The sequence below is a fragment of the Scleropages formosus genome, chromosome 8 (assembly GCF_900964775.1).
Source record: "Scleropages formosus chromosome 8, fSclFor1.1, whole genome shotgun sequence".
In the NCBI taxonomy this organism is placed as follows: domain Eukaryota; kingdom Metazoa; phylum Chordata; class Actinopteri; order Osteoglossiformes; family Osteoglossidae; genus Scleropages; species Scleropages formosus.
Window position 1 is genome coordinate 4,854,000 of NC_041813.1, and position 21,163 is coordinate 4,875,162.

General features: G+C 46.7%; 1 protein-coding gene across 2 annotated transcripts in view; it reads right to left on the minus strand.

Annotated features, from left to right (window-relative positions):
- ttc7a (tetratricopeptide repeat domain 7A) overlaps window positions 1-21,163 on the minus strand; it is a 55,583-nt gene that overhangs the window by 20,961 nt on the left and 13,459 nt on the right. Inside the window, exons 1-11 of one of the 2 annotated variants that reach the window (XM_018725134.2) lie at window positions 20,493-20,557; window positions 20,242-20,305; window positions 19,596-19,733; window positions 18,360-18,443; window positions 16,306-16,410; window positions 15,087-15,204; window positions 13,444-13,501; window positions 12,990-13,062; window positions 11,562-11,722; window positions 1,481-1,597; window positions 928-1,028 (exon numbers count right to left, since the gene is read on the minus strand). In XM_018725134.2, coding sequence (XP_018580650.1) covers window positions 928-1,028; window positions 1,481-1,597; window positions 11,562-11,722; window positions 12,990-13,062; window positions 13,444-13,501; window positions 15,087-15,204; window positions 16,306-16,410; window positions 18,360-18,443; window positions 19,596-19,733; window positions 20,242-20,244 — 958 coding nt within the window. In that variant the 5' untranslated portion in view covers window positions 20,245-20,305; window positions 20,493-20,557. Of the gene's footprint in view, window positions 1-927; window positions 1,029-1,480; window positions 1,598-11,561; window positions 11,723-12,989; window positions 13,063-13,443; window positions 13,502-15,086; window positions 15,205-16,305; window positions 16,411-18,359; window positions 18,444-19,595; window positions 19,734-20,241; window positions 20,306-20,492; window positions 20,558-21,163 lie in introns of those variants that run through there. The other variant, XM_018725133.2, reaches the window with a different exon arrangement.

Below are 21,163 nucleotides of genomic sequence, written 5' to 3' on the forward strand. Positions count from 1 at the left end.
ACTGGGTCAACCCCCCCACCCAATAAAAAATGTCACCCACGTGTGGCAGCCCTGACTGCTCGAACCCCCACCCAGCAAGATGTCACTGCTAAAATCGTCCTATCGGCACCCATGTGTCTCCAGGAATCTCAGCAATGCGCAGTCCTGGCCAGGACAAGGCAAGGGGGACTGTGAGGGACAGGGCAAGAGGTTTCCAGCATGAGTTTGAGTGAGCAAAGGGCCCAGAACTGGGGAAGAGTGCCGAACTACACCCTCGCTACAAGGATTCCACGCCTCCCAAAAATTTCATCAGCTCATGTGCTCCACCCCTAAACGCAGGCATATGAGGTAACCTGCACATATGTTCTGCATTTGTGAGGCCCAAAGAGATTGTGTGTATGTGCGTGATGGGGGAACACACATGATGACATATTTCTCCAAAAAATGATTGTGTTGGCCAAACTTTGGCCTTGAAGACTGATTCAGTGCTGCGCAGTAAGGGTGTATGACCTTCAGGAAGGGAGGTATTATTGTGCTTCGCTCCCCGTTTGAGGCAGTAATTAGCTGTACCAGTAAAAAAAAAAGATGCCCTTCACCATAGCACTGCACTTTCATCAAAGAGGCTCTTCTCTAGGTTAGGGTAAGTGCTCTCTGCTGATCTCATTGTAAACTCAGCATCCACGGTTCTTGCTTAATGTGATGCTCCATGACTTCAGAAAAATTGTGTATTTCATAATTTCACTTGCCCATCTGTCCAGAGGACAATATGCGTGTTACACTTGCCACCCTGTTAAGAATCACATCACAGTCAGTCCTGTCTCAAGAAGTAGGAAATTACGTAGAAGTCTGCAAGATGTGACCCTTACAATACGTGTTTCCTGGACCAGTCTGAGGATGGTGTAGCAGCTCAAACTAAATGCTGTGTGTCTGAATGGTTGACGGACAGACCTGTTTCAGGGGCCTGGAAGTCCGGGAGCGTGAGGTGCATTCCGCTCGGTTTCCGGCTCAGCGATGCTGGCTCGGGAAGGCTGCTGTTCTCATCTGCTTCACTGCAGCACAGAGAAGAACAAACACGACACTTCTAATATACATGACCGTGTGTGTAAGCTAAAGGGCAAATGTGCGCACACACACTGCGGGCGAGCGACAGCAGCGCTGATGACCATAGTCGACTGTTTGGAAGCTGTCACTGTTGCACACCTGTCCCCCATCCCTAGTTCACTCCAATTAGCTATGCCTGACCTTGACCATCTTCTCCTCCTCCTTTCCCTCAGCCAATGAGGAGGCAGCCATAGCTTTGGCTTCCTGCCTGTCCACCCAGCATGAGCACCCCCTTCCCCAGCACCTCCTGTGTACTAGCAGCTTGAGGTCTTGTCCCTTACCTAACCAACTTGGATGTCATTTCCAGACTTTCACAACAGGAGCGCATACGGACACATGCATACACAAACATACACAGACAAACATGGTGGTTCACAAACACGCATACACACACACTCACCTGGAGCGGGTGCAGTCATAGTGACTCTGCCACAGCTGCAGCATGTCCTGACAGGTGTGCAGGGCCACCCCTGGGCCCAGGAGCTCTTCCTCCAGCTTCACCTTGGTGAATAGCAGGCTGGAACATGAGCAGGAACACAGTGCCATTACACCTTGCAGCCGTTGCACACTCGCTGTCAACACCAAGCCCAAACACACTCATCCTGAAACACAGTCGGCAACATATTTTGTGGCTCCAGAAACTCCTCTACATTTATACAGTATTTGAAAATTCAGTGTGTGTGCTAGTCCACGCTCCCTCACATTGGGTATACCGAGATATGCACATGTCATTCAGCCAGGATGTCCACATCTCCATGGCATGCTTACCCAAGGCTGGGTTGGAGCCTTACCACACTGCATGCGAGGTCAGAGGTCGTGATCATTCCTCAATGCCATTCAGAAGCCTCTACAGCTGGCACAAGTGTACCAACTGCTGTGCCGCACATCACACTAGTACATAACGCCAGAATACCATTGTGTGCCTGGAATTACTGGCTCGGAGGAGTGCACCCATAGATGTAATAGTGGTATACATGGTGTGAAATCGTCGCAGGGTATAACACATATCAGAGCATGGCTGCACCATCATGCAGAAATAACCACAACCATCCTGTAAACCAAAAACTTCCCCAAAAGAAATGCAGATTTCACTGGTCAACGCTTTTCACTGGTCAAGGATTTTTCCAGTCGCAATAATGAAAGTTACATAATCCAATAAAAAAAAAAGAGTATAACAGCTGCTCGTTACTACTGCATCGGTATCCCTATTTCTACAACTGCTTGGGTTTTCTCAGATATGTGATCTGTGCCTAAGCCTGTCTCTGCTGTTCTTTTTTCTGTGGTTGCATACTTACCATCTCCACTTAGATGTGGTGGTGAACTTTTATACCTCCTTCCAAACTTACAGTATGAGATCGCCTCCGGCGTAGAGGACGTCTGCTCTGCTTCGCCCCAGGGCAAACAGTGCTGTACACGGCCGCTTTATTGGACTTACAAAGAGCTCACATCAGAACTGAACACAAACGGACACACAGCAAGATACTACTAGATAGACTGCACCAAGCAACCAAAACAAAACTGCAAAGACGACCCACACTGATACAAATAAGTAATCCACCACTGAAAACCATTTGGAAGAGTGAACTAATGTATATAGCTGAAGGTTCGGGTCATTGCCAGCAAGTAAGGGCTTGATGTCAGTGGGTTTCATAGGTAGCTGCTAGGTATAAGTCCATAACCACAATGTATCAGTGATAACTGGATGTCGGCGGGTAAGAGAGGGTAACAGCTGAGTGTCAGTGTGTGTCGCTGGATATTTGCTACACAGCAGTGAGATCTGAGTCAGTTATGGTTCTGTTGTGCTACTAGCCCTGCAAGCAAACATCAGTCATGCCACCAGCATCCTATATCGATTAGCCTTTCTTCCTGGTTAAAAGGGAGAACAGAACATTAGCAGCAGTATCACATTCTGTCCCTTCCTTACGGACTGCCTCCAAGCAAACAGAGCAAAGAACAAACAACCGGTAACACACACAAACAGCTTAAATAATGAACTGTGCAAGCACACGGAGGCCAGGCAACGTGAGCGTGATGGGAGGCTGGGAGATCTTATCAGCACATGAGTGTAATGGAAAAAAAAAAGCATCTCCGTTTATCTCACAGGTGGATGCAAGACAGCAGGGCCTGAGGAGGCATCCCAGGGTAACACTTCCAAATGCCACTAAGAAAACCACTACATTATGACTGGGAAGCAGAGGACACAGAAGATCTGCATGGGAAGGTATAGTAGGTGTAGGTGAACTGGTCACATAGGCTCAGGGTGATTTGCTGCGGCAATCGGGCATGGCCGGCTAGGGATGCACGGATGGCCATCTGAAGCAAACTCAAGTGAATGGAAACTCAAACAGAAATCAATGTCCAACCTTTGAAGTGACCCCTAGGGAGGTTCTCCATGGCCAGCAGCAGCCCTGGCAGCAACCCAGCAGCACTTCGATTATGCTGCTTTGATCCCCCACGAGACTCACCCTACCTTTTGTTTGTTCTGCATCACTGTCAAAGTCATTATAAATACATAGAGCAGCTTCTGATGCTATGTGATCTGATATTCTGCATCACTGAGAAGCCACACACACACACACACACACACACACACATCCATGAGTACATACATTAGCTCGTTGATAAGGCAGCACGTACAGCCGCAACACTGACAACAGAGAGGGGACCACCTCTGAAATAAAATGGCCAGAACGTCCGTCGGCACAAGGGTGCATCACTAGAACCCAGACTCAATCTGAGGGTCATGCAAGGTCCCAACTCTGTCTGAACCCTAAATAAAAAGTCAGAACTTGACACTAAAAAGAAAAGATATCACACAGCACTGGAGTTACTTCTGCCATTTTCTAACAGCACTTGGCTCAGGCTCCAGTACTCCTATCCTCCCTGGTACAGCAGAAGCTGGAGACAGGTCATCGCAACCCCGACCCTCGGGCATTAAGAGCAGAAAAATAATAAACACCAGCACCAAGCAGGAATTACTTAGTGTGATGTAAGCTCATTAGGTTGGAAGAACGCAAGGCATGCCAGTGAATACGTTTCCTGCTTGCACACTGTAACTTACATATTGTGCAGAATTTTTTTCCCCACCTTCTCCACAGCAGCCCTCCTGATGAGCCATTTGTACAACTGCATGGCTGCTGTGGAGAAGGTGAGGGGGGAAAAAGTCAGCACAGTATGCAAGTAGGAAACAGGATGAGCCGTTTCAACAACTGCTTGATTGCTCTGCTGTCATACCCTCCTCTTTCAATTATTCCGAAGAAACTCAGAATTACATAATTTGTACTTAGATGACACTTTTTTTCTAAATTGACTTACAATGTTAGTCTACCTACAAATATTCATTCATTTATACAGCTGTATAACATTATTGGAGCAATTTAGGGTCAGTACTTTGCTTGGGGGGAACTGAACCTACAACGGGTCCAAAGGCAACAGCTCTAACCACTACACTACCAGCTGTCCCCACTTGAACAGCCCTCATTTTAGGACTCCTCTTACACAGGATTTACACCAACAAAGGTGAGATGACTCCTGGGGTGGAGAATGGCTCAAAATGAACACTGGCATAAGCTCACACTAAGCCTGATCATAGTAAGGGTCACAAGTGAGTATCGTCCATCTTTGTGGAGGATGGCCTGACCTGACCTCTATCAAAAACAACAAAGTGCAGCATAGTTATTTGTGGCCTTTATCTCAGCAAGAAACACAGTGACTAAGGACTAAGGATTAAGGAAACAGACTTGAAACCTGCCTGCTATTTAACCCTTGAGCAAAGTCCTTTGCCTGAATTTCTGCAGCAAGACATTCGGCTGCACAAATGAGCAAAATTGTATGATAAAAGCGTCAGCTAGGCAGCAACATGAAAGACAATGATTACGTCTTTATTCACAGGTACAGGGAGCTGGCTACAGAAACCCCCACAGATCACGGGAAAGGCTCCGAGATTTTTTTGCCATTTCTGTGCTGTCGGTTACGTAAAAACACCAGCGCTGAAAAGACAGCAGAACGTCTCACCAACAGTGTGGACACAAAACGTTGTTGAATCGCTTTCCAAAGAATCCTCTGGACAGATGTCGGGGACATATATTTGTGCCAGTGTTCCCGCTGAGCTACGGCAATGTTACGCCACTTTCACAGGTATCATATTTGCGAATTACATAACTTCTCATGGTCCCTGTATGAAGTCAAAAGAAGCCTGGTGCAATGTGCGTCAGAGAGACAGTTCATTTACCGGAGTACAGGTAATCCCCGTTATCTCTCAATGCATTTTCAATATATCTCCCCTCAGCTCCACTCGTCACATCATGGGAATGGAAGCCTGTGTGTGTGTGTGTGTGTCTTTGTATGTGGGGGCAAAGGTTGGTGAAAGTGTACACAAATATATGTACATATATACACATATATAAAACAGTACTAATACATGGACATACATGGCATGCATCTGCACTCGAATCTGATTATATCAAATAAAGCTTTCCAGACAACAATGCCATAGAAACGGATGTCCTGGACATTTCGGTGAGACAGGGCATGCTGTCGTCCAGTGTCCTGATATAACCGTTTCAAAACCAGCAGTGGAAAACCGCTAATTGTTATTGGCAGGGACAGCAATGCTCTGATTCACAGAGCAAGAGGCAAATGTGGCAGTGACTGATCGAGCACCACATGGAGCACTGAGACTGGCTAACAGCGATATTGGGACTGGCATTTTAAAGCGGGTGTGTGGGGGGGGGGGGCCCAGGGCACTCAGAATGTGTGTGAGAGTAGGAAGTGAGCCAGCTAGTATGTTTATCTTCCTTCGCCCATAACCTTTTACGTCCTGCTTTGGAATGCTGGTATCGAGGTCTCTCGTTTCCATGATAACCGTCAACACACATCAGCAGCAGACCGTGGCAAGTACCCAATGTTGTTTCTACTTTTAATACATTATTAAAATAGATTGCAATTCCAGGCATTGTTATATCAGATTCTCCATACAACATGTTTCTTACACATGCTAAGGACTCTATAGACATTAACATCCTGTGACAGTATTGTCAAAATTGTAAAATATCTTTGAGACACTCTGAATTAAAGCACTGGTTGCAGTAGCCACCTGTAACTGGTCATCTGTTTGATCAGTTTGTGCCCTAATTTTTCTGCAGTTACCACAGCTGCCTGATCATTATACTGCAGACAAAGGTGCATTGCCTTTATTTATAATAAATTAGCATTTATTTTGGGGTAACCATTGATATGGGCTCTGTGTCTCTGGTCCTCAGACCCCTGTGTCAGTAACTGTTTGGGTCACATTGGGGTGGGAGAAAGAGTACTCTCCATGCCAAGTAAGGGGCTCTGCTGAAACAGACCATTGCTCACCAAGGAGAGGAGATAGGGAGGCAATTACAGCTCTTGATCTGAAGTCTGTTCCCTTCTGAGTTGAATGGCTCTCCAATTACTCCCCCCCCAGTCAAACATTGCCTTCCCCAGTGGACTTGTGCTTGGATCGGCACCGACGGCCCAGCTCGCTCAGATCAATAGCGCAGAGAAAGACGGCGCCTCTCCTGGGAAACATGGGTGGTGGAACACAGCTTGTTACAAAGTCTACAGGTTTCAGTTGTGAGGGGTGCATTGTGGGGGCGAAACCAGTCTGCAGATCATGTCATCGAACACTAGGATGACAACCTGCACCAAAGGGAGGCAATATTAAGAATATACTTGTCAGTGTTGTCATAATGCCATAAAATCTAATACTGAGGAAAAGATGGAAGGTGCCACCCTACTGAAAATGTCACAGGCATATGACACAAAAATGAGCAATAGGAACAGCATAAATAAATAATAAAAGCATTGAGTGAACATGGTGATTATATCTGCCACTGCTGCATTATTACTTATTCGTCTACCTAATACTTTTTTCCAAAAGATGTTACAGTCCTAGGTTTGCATACTAAATTACTTACAATCATTTGCCAAACTTGTACAGCTGGGTAACTGTTACTGGAGCGATTCAGGGTATATTTCTTGATCAAGTTTATTGCAGTAGAAACGGGATTCAGACAGGGTTCTTAGGCTACAAGATTTTGGTTCTGACCACCATTTGGCTTACTGGCATTCAAAGAACCTCTGGTCGAGCAACAGCCAAGTGCATGCTGGAGCCAAGCCAAGTACACGTAGCAGTGGCCCCGTCAACAAGAAGGTCACTTCACAGCTGGTGTTGCCCTGTTACTTGAAATCCTGGGTCCTGAGAAGAATAAACGTCTAGCCAGAACACTCTCTTCAAAGTCGAAATCAGCTCTTCAACTCTGCAGTTGGGTAGTGTCACAAAAGATAAAAGGAGCTGCGGACTGTCCCTCCAGCGCATGGACATCTGCAATGTCTGCAGTGCCTCCCTGCAGGTCTGCTGCCCCACCCCACCCCACCCCACATAAACACAGACACATAAATCTATGCAGCTCTGCAGAGCGCCGCAGTTCCCCCCTTCCCATTTCCCCCACCCCTGGACAACGGAGCACAGCAGTGAAGGAGCCGTCAATCACAACTTTCAGGGCGGCTCTGAAGGAGTGCCGCTCTGATCCTATCCAGTTCTGGCCGCAGCAGGGATTAAGTTAGCGCTGGTTGGAGATGTTTATGGGCTCGTCCTCTATCTCCATTAAGCAGTAAGGTGCATGTGCCTGGACCGAAGGACATAAACAGGTTAGATGAAAGAGGGGACAGCACAATACAGCATCGAGTAGGACAACGTAGACATTGTTGGTACTTATGGAGCCACAAAGACACAGAGTTCTTTCTAGCTGGTCCCCAGAGCAGATCAGACAGGTAGGGAGATGGGGATAGAGCAGCTGAGAATCAGAACATGAATAACGAGACGGAGAAATAGGAGTGCAGTTCTCAGTTCTGCCCCCCACCTTTTTCACTCTGCGGAGAAACCTAATTCTGTTGTGCCCAGGTCCGACAGCCAAGCCCCTCTTTGCGTCATGACCTTCAGGAAGGAGGAGGCTCTCAAAAATGTGAGGTCCATTTTTGTGTGATCACAGTTTTCCATTTTCCAGGAGTGTAAAGATGGGTGTGGGGGCTGTATTGACTTGTAAACACCAGAAAGACATACTAAATGTGCGACAGGAAAGCTGAATAAGCTGCGCATGGTCTCCACATGCAATTGGAAAAACAGGCAGCAATGAAAACAGCTTCGCTGCGCCGACGCTCATGTTGCCTTCCCAGACTTCCACGATTTAAACTGCTGGGCTCACTTTAAACAGGGCTCACAAAAGCAGCATGATCGATTCTTCCAGGCCGAGGAGTTAAAACCAGCTGGTAAACAATCAGAAGGCGATGCCTGTGAGTTCAAACCCAGACTGCAAGCCCATACACAAACAGACACACACACACAGGCACGTGTGAATCAAAGCCCCTGAACCTTTCATCCTGCCTTCTCGGGTGTGTAGACTGTAGCAAGATGAGTCCCCCTTCTTCCTCTGCTCCCTCCATTGCTCACTCTGTTGCGACAGGCAAGACTGCAGTAAATATCGCCCACCCCACATTTTTACTCTCATCCGTCCTGTCTGTTCATCTGCATGCATTTTAAACTGCAAGCCATACTCGTCTTTTCTCCATCTCTTTCCCAGCGACCCTTGCTGTCCCTTACTGTACAGTATGTGCTGGGCTGCTGCCAGATTATAATTTTATTTCACAAAAGGAAAAATGGGGGATAAGACGATGTGACAGCTTTTTACGCCCCCGCTCCACTTGTCTCCAAGCAGCACAAATCAGCGCGAGAAAAAAGGACAAGAGAAAGAAGAAGGGGGGCTGTGAGGGAGGGAGCAGGGGGAGGTGGGACACAGACATGCATACACTGCTACCACAGCGCATCCAAATCAAAATACCCTCTGCCTGCCGGGAGCATCACCTAAATCTGCCCTGAAGGAGAGAAAAGTAGAAGGAATAAACCTGGGTCTCTGAGCTCTGAGTGGAGAAGGCTGCACTGGAGAATAAAATCAGTTGTTATTCATTCTCTTTCCACCTTCACGTTCAGGGGTGCACCACCTGACAATGACACCCTGGTGTAAAAAGGAACACTACATGTCACCATCAGTCAGAACACACAACTCATCCATGTGTGTAGCTCGCAGTCACACAGTAGCCCTGTCAGTGCCTCCTGCTGATAGGGAACTGAACTGCAGGCCACAGTTTTCGCACTTTCTGGGGTAACAGCATGGGGGGAAATACCTTGACCAGGTCATCTCAAGTGTGAATAGGAAATAGGCCTGCTTCTTTCACCGCAAGTAGAGCCCTGATCCTGCAGGAAAATAGAGCAGCCATATCAGGCTTAAGAAATAAAATCCTCTCCCAGTCCTACACACACCCACACAAACACACATACACGCACAAGTTTCTTCCCCATTCCCAAATGATAGGAACACCAAGCACGTTCCAAATGAATGACCTCATGGTTGCCAGGGTGACGGGGATTCCTGGTACTCGGAGGGCTGTGATTGGTCAATGTCTGAGGAGAACCTTAATTGGGTCAAGGCACTCCAGAGTCTCCAGGGAAGAAAATAGGGAAGAACATGTATACATGTATGTGTTTAGGAGTATGTGTTTGTATTTATATGTGTGTGTGAGAGAGAGAACTCAAGGAAGAGAATGGCAAAAAAGCAGAGGGGGAAATATATATCATTACATCCTAAAGACAGAGACAAAAACTCTGAAAGATGCTCTGTGGGGAAAAACGTTAAAGAGCATATAATGCAAAACCAATGCAAGTTGGATCAATTTATTGGCAGGAAATGCCACCCTTCGTGTGCACATCCTGTCTCTGTGTCCATAATTGCTGCGGGATCTTGCAATAATCACAAGGACAGGCTTCCTGACAGCATGTGCCCAAGCTGCTCATGCATGTGGCACTGCCTTCCATGGACACTGCTATAGGGATGCACCGGAGCAACTTCCCGCCAACACTCAAAGCACCGCCTTTGCTTCTGTGCACCAGGCCCTCTGTAGTTAATGTTTACAGTCACCATCCCCCAAGGGGGTAAACGATGTGACACCCCCTCTTGTTGGCACAATACGTCTGAATGCAGAGAGCAGTGCAGTGGGGATTGCGTACAGCAGCTGAGCAAATGAGACAGAATCCAAGGGACTGAGATACAAACAAGGAAGAGCTAAACAGCAGGTGTAGTGGTAGTGGTTAGAGCTGTTGCCTCTGGATCCAAAGGTCGCAGGTTTGAGCCCCAACTGTAGTACCCTTCACCAAGGTACTTACCCTAAATTGCTCCAGTAACATTTCCCAACTGTATAAATGGGTAAATAATTGTAGGAAGACTAACATTGTAAGTTGCTTTGAAGAAAAGCATCAGTTAACTGAATAAATGTAAGGAGCAGCGTCGGGTTTCCAGAAGCTGTGTGTCATTTTATTTCTCTTGGTTCTCTTTCTCATACCTTTCCCTCTGCAGGACTGCACCGACTTCGATCACACACCGACAGAGATATCTCCTTAAAACTTGACATCCCCGAATCAAACACAGCCTCCTCTAGTGGCCACACTGGGTATATTACCACAGCACACTTCCTCTCTGGACTCACATGCTGCTGTAGCCACATGCCTGAAACAGACACTCACACATAACACGTAACACAATGCATACAGGTAGCCATACTTACCCATGCTGAATCACAGCGGGATATACAGATTCATGCTCAAGTGAGCTTCTGTCTGAGATCACTAGATGATAAGGAGACTACATTTCACTGGTTCCCTATTCAAAAACTGCCTTAATGAGTTGGGTGAATTAGATGCGCTTCCTGAACATGACCTCAGTGGTTTTAAGCTAAAAAATTCCACAACACATCACACTTTCCGCCCTTTTCAGAGTATGAGCAAGCATTTAAGGTATTACAGGGGCAGGGCCAGCAGGTCAGCCATGTTCAGCATGTGCTCTAAGTGGAGGATGGGTAAGAGATGTTGCACTCATGGGTTATTATTAGCCCCTCTGGGATCAAGCTGACTACTGGCTTGGGTGGCAAAAAACAGGTATCTACTCTCTGAAACTTACTAAAAATCTCGGCAGGCCCATCCTGCAAAGGTTCTTGGTGGACTGAGTCACCACCAGCACTTCCTACATACCTCTGGCAAGCCTCAATCAAATCTCTGGCAGTGCATTTAAAACAGTAACATGAAAAACAATGAAACAATCAAAATCCAGCAACTCCCAAGTACAGATAATAGGAGACATAACGGAGGCGATTATTGTATAGTGTAGAACATCTACAACAGGGCTATTCAACTTCATTTCAAGAGGTTTTAGCTCCACCTGACTGAACTGCCTTCCTGAGCTCTAGAGGTCAGAGTACTAGAAAAGCTGTTGGGCTCAGTCCTTATGTGCGAATCTGAGCTGTTCAGACCTGCAAGGTCTTCGGTGGGAGAACAATGTGCAATAGGGACCGTTAAACTTCTGTTGCCTTGGGCTGAGTGAAATGGCCAGTGGTGATCCAGCTTCACCTACCTGAAGTTCTCTGGGTACTGGCTGAGGGCAATGGATAGGGTGTCCATGGCATGCTGGTGGTGCTTCTGGGCACTAAGGAGCAAAGCCAGGAGGTGCAGGGAGTTGAGGTCATCTGGGCGCAAGGACAGCGCCACCTGCAGGGGTGTCATAGCAGCCGACACCTACAAAGGATTGTTGCCACGGAGGAGCAGGTGGTAAGAAGAACCAAAGTGGCGGTTAACAGGTTTGTAGCACGACTAGAATTTACTGCCAGCAGGATGTCCACGGGCTTTTTATGGTCTTTAAAGTTTTATGGCCTTTGGACTTAGACACATAAGTGTCCCAGGACCAATCCTGAAGCATTAGAAGAGAACACTGCTGTGCAGAGGAGCTGCACACATATAAAACAGTTCCATAGCGCTCAACACAAAGAGACTAATTTTTTAAAGATGCTTGTTTCTGCCACGGTCCATCTAGGTGCAAACCGGCAGCAAATGATTCTCATATTCTCAAGAAATCTGCCTGCCAAGCTCAGCACAGAACAGCTTGTTTACGTGGCTGTAAAACTGTGATTGTACAAGAGAGAAAAACTAAAAATATATGCAGCATGTAACTTGACTTTGGGGAGCGCTAAGCGTTCAGGAAAGCATCATAAAGGAGCAGAATTTTAGAGATGCCTTTTTCTGTGTACTGCTTTCGTATCACCAAAACACACACCCTCCACCTATACCCACATACATGCAGTGCACATGCTATATGTACTTATACTATAGACTGTAAGAGTAAATTTGGGTGTGTAGGCCCCCAGAGACCCATCCCTGACAAGGACCCCAGAGCGATCAACTAATGGGGACACGCGCTATGTGTCAATGACAGGAAGTGACAATAAGACGCTAAAGCCTTCCCTGGCTCCCTCACATGTGTGATTCCAGCCTTCCAGCACAATTCCTGCCCAATCCTGCCACAAGCCCCCTGCCACAGAGCTACTGCTCAGCCATGTTGTCCCTCCATGCCATCCCTGCTTCCCACCAACACAGTCCCTGGCTCTCTTTCTTGGCCAGTGCAGTGTGAGCCTTACTCTCAACTCTGAGTCTTGCTCACCGTGCATGTTGTAGCTATTTCTGCTTCCTCGTGTTGAGACCCAGCCAAAGAATTCCCAGAACCTTTAGCGGTTTCCCAAAACACCCTGCTCTTCACCAACGTCCAGGTGCGATTGAGGGAGCCCATATATATATTATACTGTGACTCTTACTCTAGGCACAACCCCAGAGTCTCCGGTTCCATCTGCTGCCCCTCTCTTCACCCAACCACAACAAATACATTTACATTTATTAATTTAGCACACACTTTCCTCCAAAGCAATTCGTGAATACAGTCAAAGCACATAAAGCATTCTACACCACTTCCCCTGGATCGCAACTGAAAGTCTAAGGGAATGGTTATTCTGACCTGGCGGACGAGGGCTAGCTGCAGTGCGAGGTAGAGGGCAATCTGTGGGTCATCCGGATCCAGCGTGTGGGCTCTGTAGAGAAGCACAGACACACTCAGACAAAGACGCACTCAATGCCCACCATGTTCCTTTAACACTCCTCTCACTTAGCAGAAACTTGCATCTCCATGGCTACCACACGAAGCGTCCCTGTGTTTAGTGCCAACACAAAATTAGAAATCTGCCCTGACTCTCATGCTGCATGTACTGCAGCCAAAGTCAGGTGGCTGCAAATGGCAGAAGAAGCTGTGGCTTAGGTAAGACACACTCAAGCCTGCAGAGATCAAACCTAAAAGGCAGCTCAAAGGTCTCAATTCCTTCCATTTATGCACACCCACAATTGGTTAATGTCTTTATCATTTGGAAGATTTCAAATACATGCGTGCACACACACATACGGACACAAACACACACCTTTGCAGAGATTCCAGCGCCCGCCTGTTGAACTCGTCCCGAGTGGCTCTTAAAGTAGCTGCAGATAGACACACAGATACACTTTTCATGTTCATTACACATCCCTTATTCCAGTTGTCTTCTTCCATTTAATTTGTTGTGAACAGTACAGAGGACTTGAGGCTGTCAAAGTGAGCCTCCCTGGATGCTCTTGCACCCAGCACTGACCCTGAAAATGAAGTATTCCGCTATTAGTAAGGTGTGTGCCTGTGTGTGTGGATGGGTGCTTGCAGTTTGCATGCGTGAAAGGACAGTGCCCATGTACAGAAATGATAAAGTATGTACTGGTATGTGCACACACCTATGAGTGAGACTGACAAAATACATCAAGACTCAGAGCCTTTCTTTTCATGCTGCCCTTTAACACTCAAGCACTCTGACTCAACACTATAAACTTCTTTCCATGCAAATTACATTTCATAGGTCAAACTGAGCTGCTGCGTTAAATTTTTCTTAACTTGTTCGTTTGGATACTCTAGGATGTCCTATACACAGCACAGTTTCATAGAGTTAACGTCACAAGACGTTTGCCCTGACACCTGCCTGCATTTTGGACATCTACTCCACCTGTGCTCTGTTAGTATGAGTCAGTTCGGACAGCAGTGTTGAGCCTGTGGCTTGGAGCACTGGAGTCAGTGGGACAGGATGGCCGTCTCCAGGGAGGAGTGATGTTCTTCTTAGTGTAATCAGAGGCTCTGCCTGGAGAGCCAGCAGCCCAGAGCAGGCCCTGATGTTATGGTGCATTTTGAGACTCTGCATCATGCATGCTTGCAGTCCTCTGCCTGTCTTCAGAGTAATGACATCAAGCCAAGCTGTAACAAGCTCGCACAAGTTCTTGCTCGTACATCTGGCATACAGAAGCAGCCCATCTCCACAAAAGCTGCTCTACCTCTGTAGGTAATCCAGAGTACAACCTTCCCTGAGAGTGTGCTGTATTACTCTTCTGGGAATTCTGTGTAAATGATCGGTCTGGAAGCTCTGCTGTACTTTTCTAGACTGCATGTACTTATATATGGACAGTAACTTAGGGGGCTGGAACTGGGTGGGGCACTAGCAGAAAGCATGATGGGACAGGTCCGAAAGCCTGTTGCGAAGCGCAGCAGGATCAGTGTCCCCAAACATTGTCTCTCAGAGGGATCCCGTGTCCTCAATTTTTCTCCTCCAATCTGGGACACTGTAGCTTTCCCATACCTAAGGCAAAGTCAAGCAAGAACAAAGTGCACTGCAGGTCTACCCAGACAGGTCCTGCAGTTCTGAACCCAGAGTTTCTAGGAATTAGAAAAAAAAAGTCTTTTACAGGCAACGAAATCCAAATCCATTAAAGAAATTTTATTTTGAGATAAAGCTCTTTATACGTGAGAACATCCACCACATGGGACTCCATAAGTCAAGGTCAAATGTTTTATTTATTGGTACAAAAACCCCGCTATAGGAATGTGAAACTTTTCCTCTGCAGGGACCATTTACACTGTCCAAACTCCTTCTGCCTGTGCATCTGAAACTGGCTCAGGCCTCACCATTCCTACTGCTACTGCTGGCCTCCCTCCTTACTCAAACAACCACACACTGCTCCTAGTTATATTTCACCCTTGTGGACCCCTTACCATCTGTGGCCTGGAGGCTACAGCAGAGCCCAACAGCCAGGTGCGCTCGAGGCAGGAACTCCACTGCCCCGTCTCCCATAGTAATGACACTCTGAGCCAGGGCCTCTCCCTCCTCCAGCTGACAGAATGAGAGAAAGAGCTGAGGTCACTGGTGGCAGGTGTAGGACCAGCAGTCCAGTCTGCCATGAATGGCAGCAGCTTGTTTGCAGCAGCTCCTCTGAACAGTGCCTTCAGCTTGGACTGTGGGTTCCATGAAAGCAGAACTCACATGTGTCACTGTGATGGGTCTGAGCCGCCGCTATCCCTGGAAGTATGGTTCTGTGCAAGGGAGTCAGATTATCAGTTGCTTTCTACATCAGAGCACCAGCAAAGGGACATTATTTTTATATCCCGTGGAGTTAAAGCATCAGAAGTCCCTTCTCATAGCTTTTCCAACGATGGATTTTAATATTAGATAAAGCACAACACAAAGCAGACCCCATATTTATTTTTTTCAAACCATGGAAAAGTATTAAAAATGCAATACATATTATACTAATACACACATTGCGTGGAGGACCAAGTCTCCAGCCTGCACTTTCCTTTATGTAAAGCAAAGCTTAAATACTTAAACAGCATAAAAAAACCAATGCTATCACGTTGACCTTGACCTTAACATTTTGCTGCTAAAACTGAACTAGTATGTTTACATTTACAGCACTTATTGTGTATTTATTATGTTTTATATATAAATAAATAAATAAATATTTATTGTTTGTATTTATTGCTTATTGTGTAGGTAGCTCTTAATTATTTCTATGTAGCACTATGGTCCTGGAGGAATGTTGCTTCGTTTCACTGTATACTGTACCAGCTGCATATGGTTGAAATGACAATACAGCCATTTTGACTTTGAACAGTAGAGCCTAATTTTCCATACCTGTTAGCTCCTGTATCAATTAACATCTTTGTGTGAGTTAAAAGCAAACTGAGAAGCAAGCCCCCTTCACTTGAGGGCTTCAAGTGTTGTGCATCTCCCTTTTAATGCCCCTGTCGTTTGATGCTTTCATGTCTTTGCTTCGTTTTACTGCTCCCCTCTGGTTTCCCAGTGTCACTGGGATCACTGCACTTACCCCAGCCAGTTCTCACCCAATGGAAAGTATACTTTATGCCTGTTTGTAACAGACTCCAGAACTACCATGCCCCAACCCCTTCACCCCCCACCCCCAGCTTTGCTCACCCAGTGCAGCTGGTTGATGCAGGCCTTGGCAGCTAGGAGGCGTACTGCTGGGTCCTCAGGTCGCATCCTCACGCACTCCTTCAACACAGACACGGCACCAGCAGCCTGCATTGCAGACACCAAGGGATACAGGGACACCAGATTTATGGCGCACAGAGACCCAAGCAGAGTGGCACTAAAGTAGGAAGACAGTCACAGAAGATGCACAAGAGTCACTGAGACATATATGCCAAGCCACTGGGAAGCTGGGATGAACAAAGAAGAGGTGGCATCATGTTGAAATGCTGACGGTTGAATCTACTATCAGAGACTATCTGCCTGCTTAGCAAAGATGCAGAAAAATCAATGAATAAATGGACAAATGATTCACTTGTATTGTGCACCACATTACTTTCAGAACGATGCTGAAGGTATGTGTAAATGCTGTGCAACAGGACTATACCATAACACTATACATGCAGGCAGCAGGTGGTGCAATGGCTGAAAACATGACCTTGAACCCAATTACAGTCCAAGCTGTAGTAACTTTAAGGTACTTAACCTGGATTACTCCAGCACCCAGCAACAATGTGACACACAGCCGGTGCTGACGGCTTTCTGAATAACAGATGAAGCGCGCTTGCAGAGGACGCAGAGAGGCCGTTCACACCCAGGATCTCTCTAGCAGCGCTCCTCTTTCCTCCTGGCCTTCGTCACACTGGCGCTAATTATACCAAAAAGAACTAGGTTGCCGTCCCAGAGCTTCAGCCGCTGGCCCACAAGCAAGTGGCCTGCTTTTTTCTGAGCCGCTCACTGCGCGGCCACATACTCAGCTGGAGAAGTTTAGTTTGCTGGCTCTGGCGTGCACATGTGTATGTATATCTGTGTGAGCTAAAAGTTCCAAGTCCATTCTCTTATTCACCCCTTTTAGCATGTCTTCATTGTACTTTTTTGGGAGCTACACCGATGTTTCCAATTTAAAAAACCAACTCTTGAAAGCTTCACTCTCAGAGAGAGGCGAGAGAGGTGAGAAAGTGCTTTCAGCTGACCTGGAGTAACATGTCACACAGTCTGAGATGTATTTCAAAAGCAGCCAGTGCAGTGCAAGTTATTTATGGTGTTTTTTTTTTTTTTTTTTTTTTTTTAATTCTTGAAATAGCTATCCTCCAAAGGAAATCCTAGCTCCCTGGCATAATTATGGTGCTAATTTCAAGCAAGGGGCCTTAAAAATGACACTGGAAAGTGTAGTTAATGGTCCTTAAATGAATTCAGCCATGTGCTGAGACAGAAAGAAGTTTAAGGATGGCTAGATGAACCCATTCAAAACAGCTCTGCTGGATTTCCCTAACTTGTATATTCAGAAGTAATGTGCTGGTATGACTCACATATGGTTCCAACAAGGATATGAGTCTGGTGACCTCTGACCCTCAGAAAGAGCTATTTATGAGTGGCCTGGTCGACAGGCAACGTGACTCACTAGGGTCTGATCCCAACCCAGCTTGATGTAGCCTGAAAATGGATGGCTGAGCATTCACACATTGCTCAAGAGACAAGCTCACTCAGAAGACATCGCAGCAGAGACCTGACAACCAAAGTGTACACAGGCTTACACTGCTCGCTGCTGCATACTGCAATGGCTACTTCCACACACTCTCCACCCTGCATGCGCACGCATGCATCATACAGGTCCCCGAATTTGGCGCAGCTGACGGCACCAGGTGAGTTCTTGAGTTCTGTTTCTTTATATGGATGGTGCTATTTCCGGCACCTTCCCACTAAATTGCAGTGTCACGTTTTCCCGCAGCCGGAGATCGCTTTCCCATCTGTGCACCAAATCTCTGTCGAGATAGGGAATTCCAGAACTTCGGGTTAGGCTACCAGGACGTGAGGGCAGCAAACATTTCTTTGCCATGAAATAGCCCTCAGAGCCCTCACAGAATTGTTTCGACAACATTCCCCCTATGCTGCAAGAACTTACTTTGCCATTTGTTGTAAACAGAAAGACAGACAGGGCAGCCAGGTGAGAGACACAGGGTGGACTGTAATTTCAGAACCGTCTGCTTTGGGGACCGTACCTTGCCGCAGGCCATGAGTGACAGACCCAGCTGGTACCATAGGTGGAATTCGTTAAAGGAGAACTTCATCGCCCGTTCCAAACACTACAGAGTGCGAGAGCGAAAGGAATGTCAGTTCTGTTAAACAAAAGCACATAAGCAAAATCCCTAATTAGCGAGCTCTGTAACCATGTTCCATACAGCTCTGGGGGAAATTTTAGCGTGTTGCTGCGGAAACATATGTACATTTACTGCATACAAACGTTCAGTGTCTCCCCTGCACGTAAGGACATAATGTGGAGAAGGTGTACATGATGCAAGTTGAAAGTTAATGGTTAACAATTAAAAACTGACGAAAACGAAGCAGCGGCGCCGATTACGGCTACCTCTGCATTGGACGACGTCTGAGACCTTTAACACCTGTATGGATGGAATGGTGTTAGTGACAGGCTGGGGTCAGGGTTGCAGGTCTGGGATGATGCCTGCGCTAGATCAGAAGGAAATTCACACAGAGAGGAGTGGTTTAGTGGCCAAAGACATAGCAGGCATGCAGGCGAGGGACAGAGATGGTTAGCAGTGGCTTTTTTGGTTCACCTGGACGGACAGGTAAAGCGAAGCCAGTCCCATTCTGGTTCACTTGGACAACATGGAGCAAACCAGACCAACCTGAGGATGGGTGGGAGGAAAACAAATCGGTAATAAAGATGGAACAGATAATAGAGTAAAGGCAAAGATTACAGTGGGCAATAAGGGAATAAAGAGAGATAATGTGAATGTGACGCAGAGGGCAGAAACACGGCACCTTCTGAAGCTGCAGTGCACACACTCGAAGGGTGAGGGTTCATTAGCAAACTTGTTCCAGAAAAGGGTGCTGATCTAGGCAAGACAAACAGGAAGACATCCCTGCAGAAACCTGTCAGCAAGCTCTGAGCCATGTCCTGTCAATGTGCTGCAATATGCCTGGCTTACCCATGTCAACAGTAATATAATACTTCCGAGTGCAACGGCTGTCTGCAAGTTATTTAGGATCAACAGGTTTTGAGCCCCATACGCCTCATGCCATATTTAACCTAAATATCTGCACAGACCTGGGAAAATTTAAAACCTGTGAAAAGACTTGAGTAATCGCAAAACACTTTCCCACTTGTAAATTCTCTGTTCTGTCCTTGGCTGTTCCTTCTGTTTTGATGAATCTGGTTCCTCAACCTGGTCTTTTTACCTCTTTCCTTGCCCTGGAGCCCAGTACAGCAGCCTCACCTCAGAGAGCATGGCGTACTGCCCCCTTCTGGCCATGCCAATGGTCAGTAGGTCATACACAGAGGTGGCATCCTCCAAGCTGGCCTCCCGTGCCTCTTGGTGGTCAGGCGCCCGACTGATAACTCTGTCTCCACTTGCCTGTAGGGGGTAACGTAGAGCTTGGTCAATGTGTTACCACTGGCCCACAGTAAAGGGTGGAGAGAAAAAGATGCTTTTTGTACAGGATGAATAGATGGAGCAATGAATAAAAAAACATCCAAGCATCATCACAGTTGATCACCACAGTTTTATCTTTCTAGTCTCCATACGCAATACAGTATGAACAGTAATATTAAGGGCATGTTTTATTTACTAATACTTTAACTACATTTGTGAAAGTAGTATGTGCAGCACAAAAGCGACACACAAAACTGATGCGCAACCCGTTTTGTTGAAATTTCAAAATTCTGAAACATACAAACATTCATGAAACAAAAGATAGATGTGGGTACAAAGAGAAACGTCTACAGATATGGATTGCAAACCTAGGAAATATCCAAGACAGAGACATGATCAGAGGTGGAGGGCAGATGTGGGGGACAGATGAAGGGAAGTACTGGAGAGAGTGCCTAAGGGACACGGAGCAATGAAGAGATGAGTGCCTCACCATGGACTCACTGATCAGCAGCAGCAGCACGGCCTCCTCCACCACATCCCGAGGACAGAAGGCGCTGTCAAGGGGAGAACCGAAAGAGGGAAGTGAGGAAGGACTTGGGTCACTGAGCTCAGGTTTCACCAGTGGCCCTGGAAACACAACCCTGATACGGATCCGCTGTGGACACACATGCTCATGTGCACACACAGATACACACAGAGAGTTACACACACACACTCTACTGTCTCCTCTACTGCCAGCACCTTCCAGATCACATGCTTCTTCACCATTTCCTGTATCACTCCCTCTGGCTTTCACGCTCTTTTACTCCTCTTACTTCTCCCTGATTTAGGAAATTACAACAGCAAAAGCAAAATCATTTTAGCAAGTTAGATAAGACCCAAAACTTCCAAGCTCTCCTTGAAAAAGGTCTGGACCTGACTTCGGCATACCTATCCTACCTTGCTCTCTCACTGAATTCCAAGTATTTGTCCTTTGGCTATGTCTTTCCCCTGCTGATTCCCACCCCATCTCACCTTCCACGTCACAACAAAGCAATACAGTCAGAGTCAGAAGAATCAGCAAGATGCAACTTGCTGGAAATCCATAGCACTCAATAGGGCAGGGAGTGCTTTATTGCGCCAACAAACTGTTCAGCTGTGTTCTTTAATCATGTCTCCCGACCACGTTTCTCTCTACGTAGGGTTTGCTGTCGGGGCTGGAGTGAGACACCCTCTACGCCTGGCTTTTTATTACCTCAGTGCAGGCAGTGCAAAGCAGCTACCAGAAGAGGGGCATTCCCCTCCATATCCCAGACCCCAGTAGCTGCCTGCCCCGTGTCACTTCATAATGTGGATTTAAACTTTAAAAATTCTAAACTATTTCTAACTCAAAATCTGGAACATAAATCTGAAATTTATTGGCAGTTATTTTG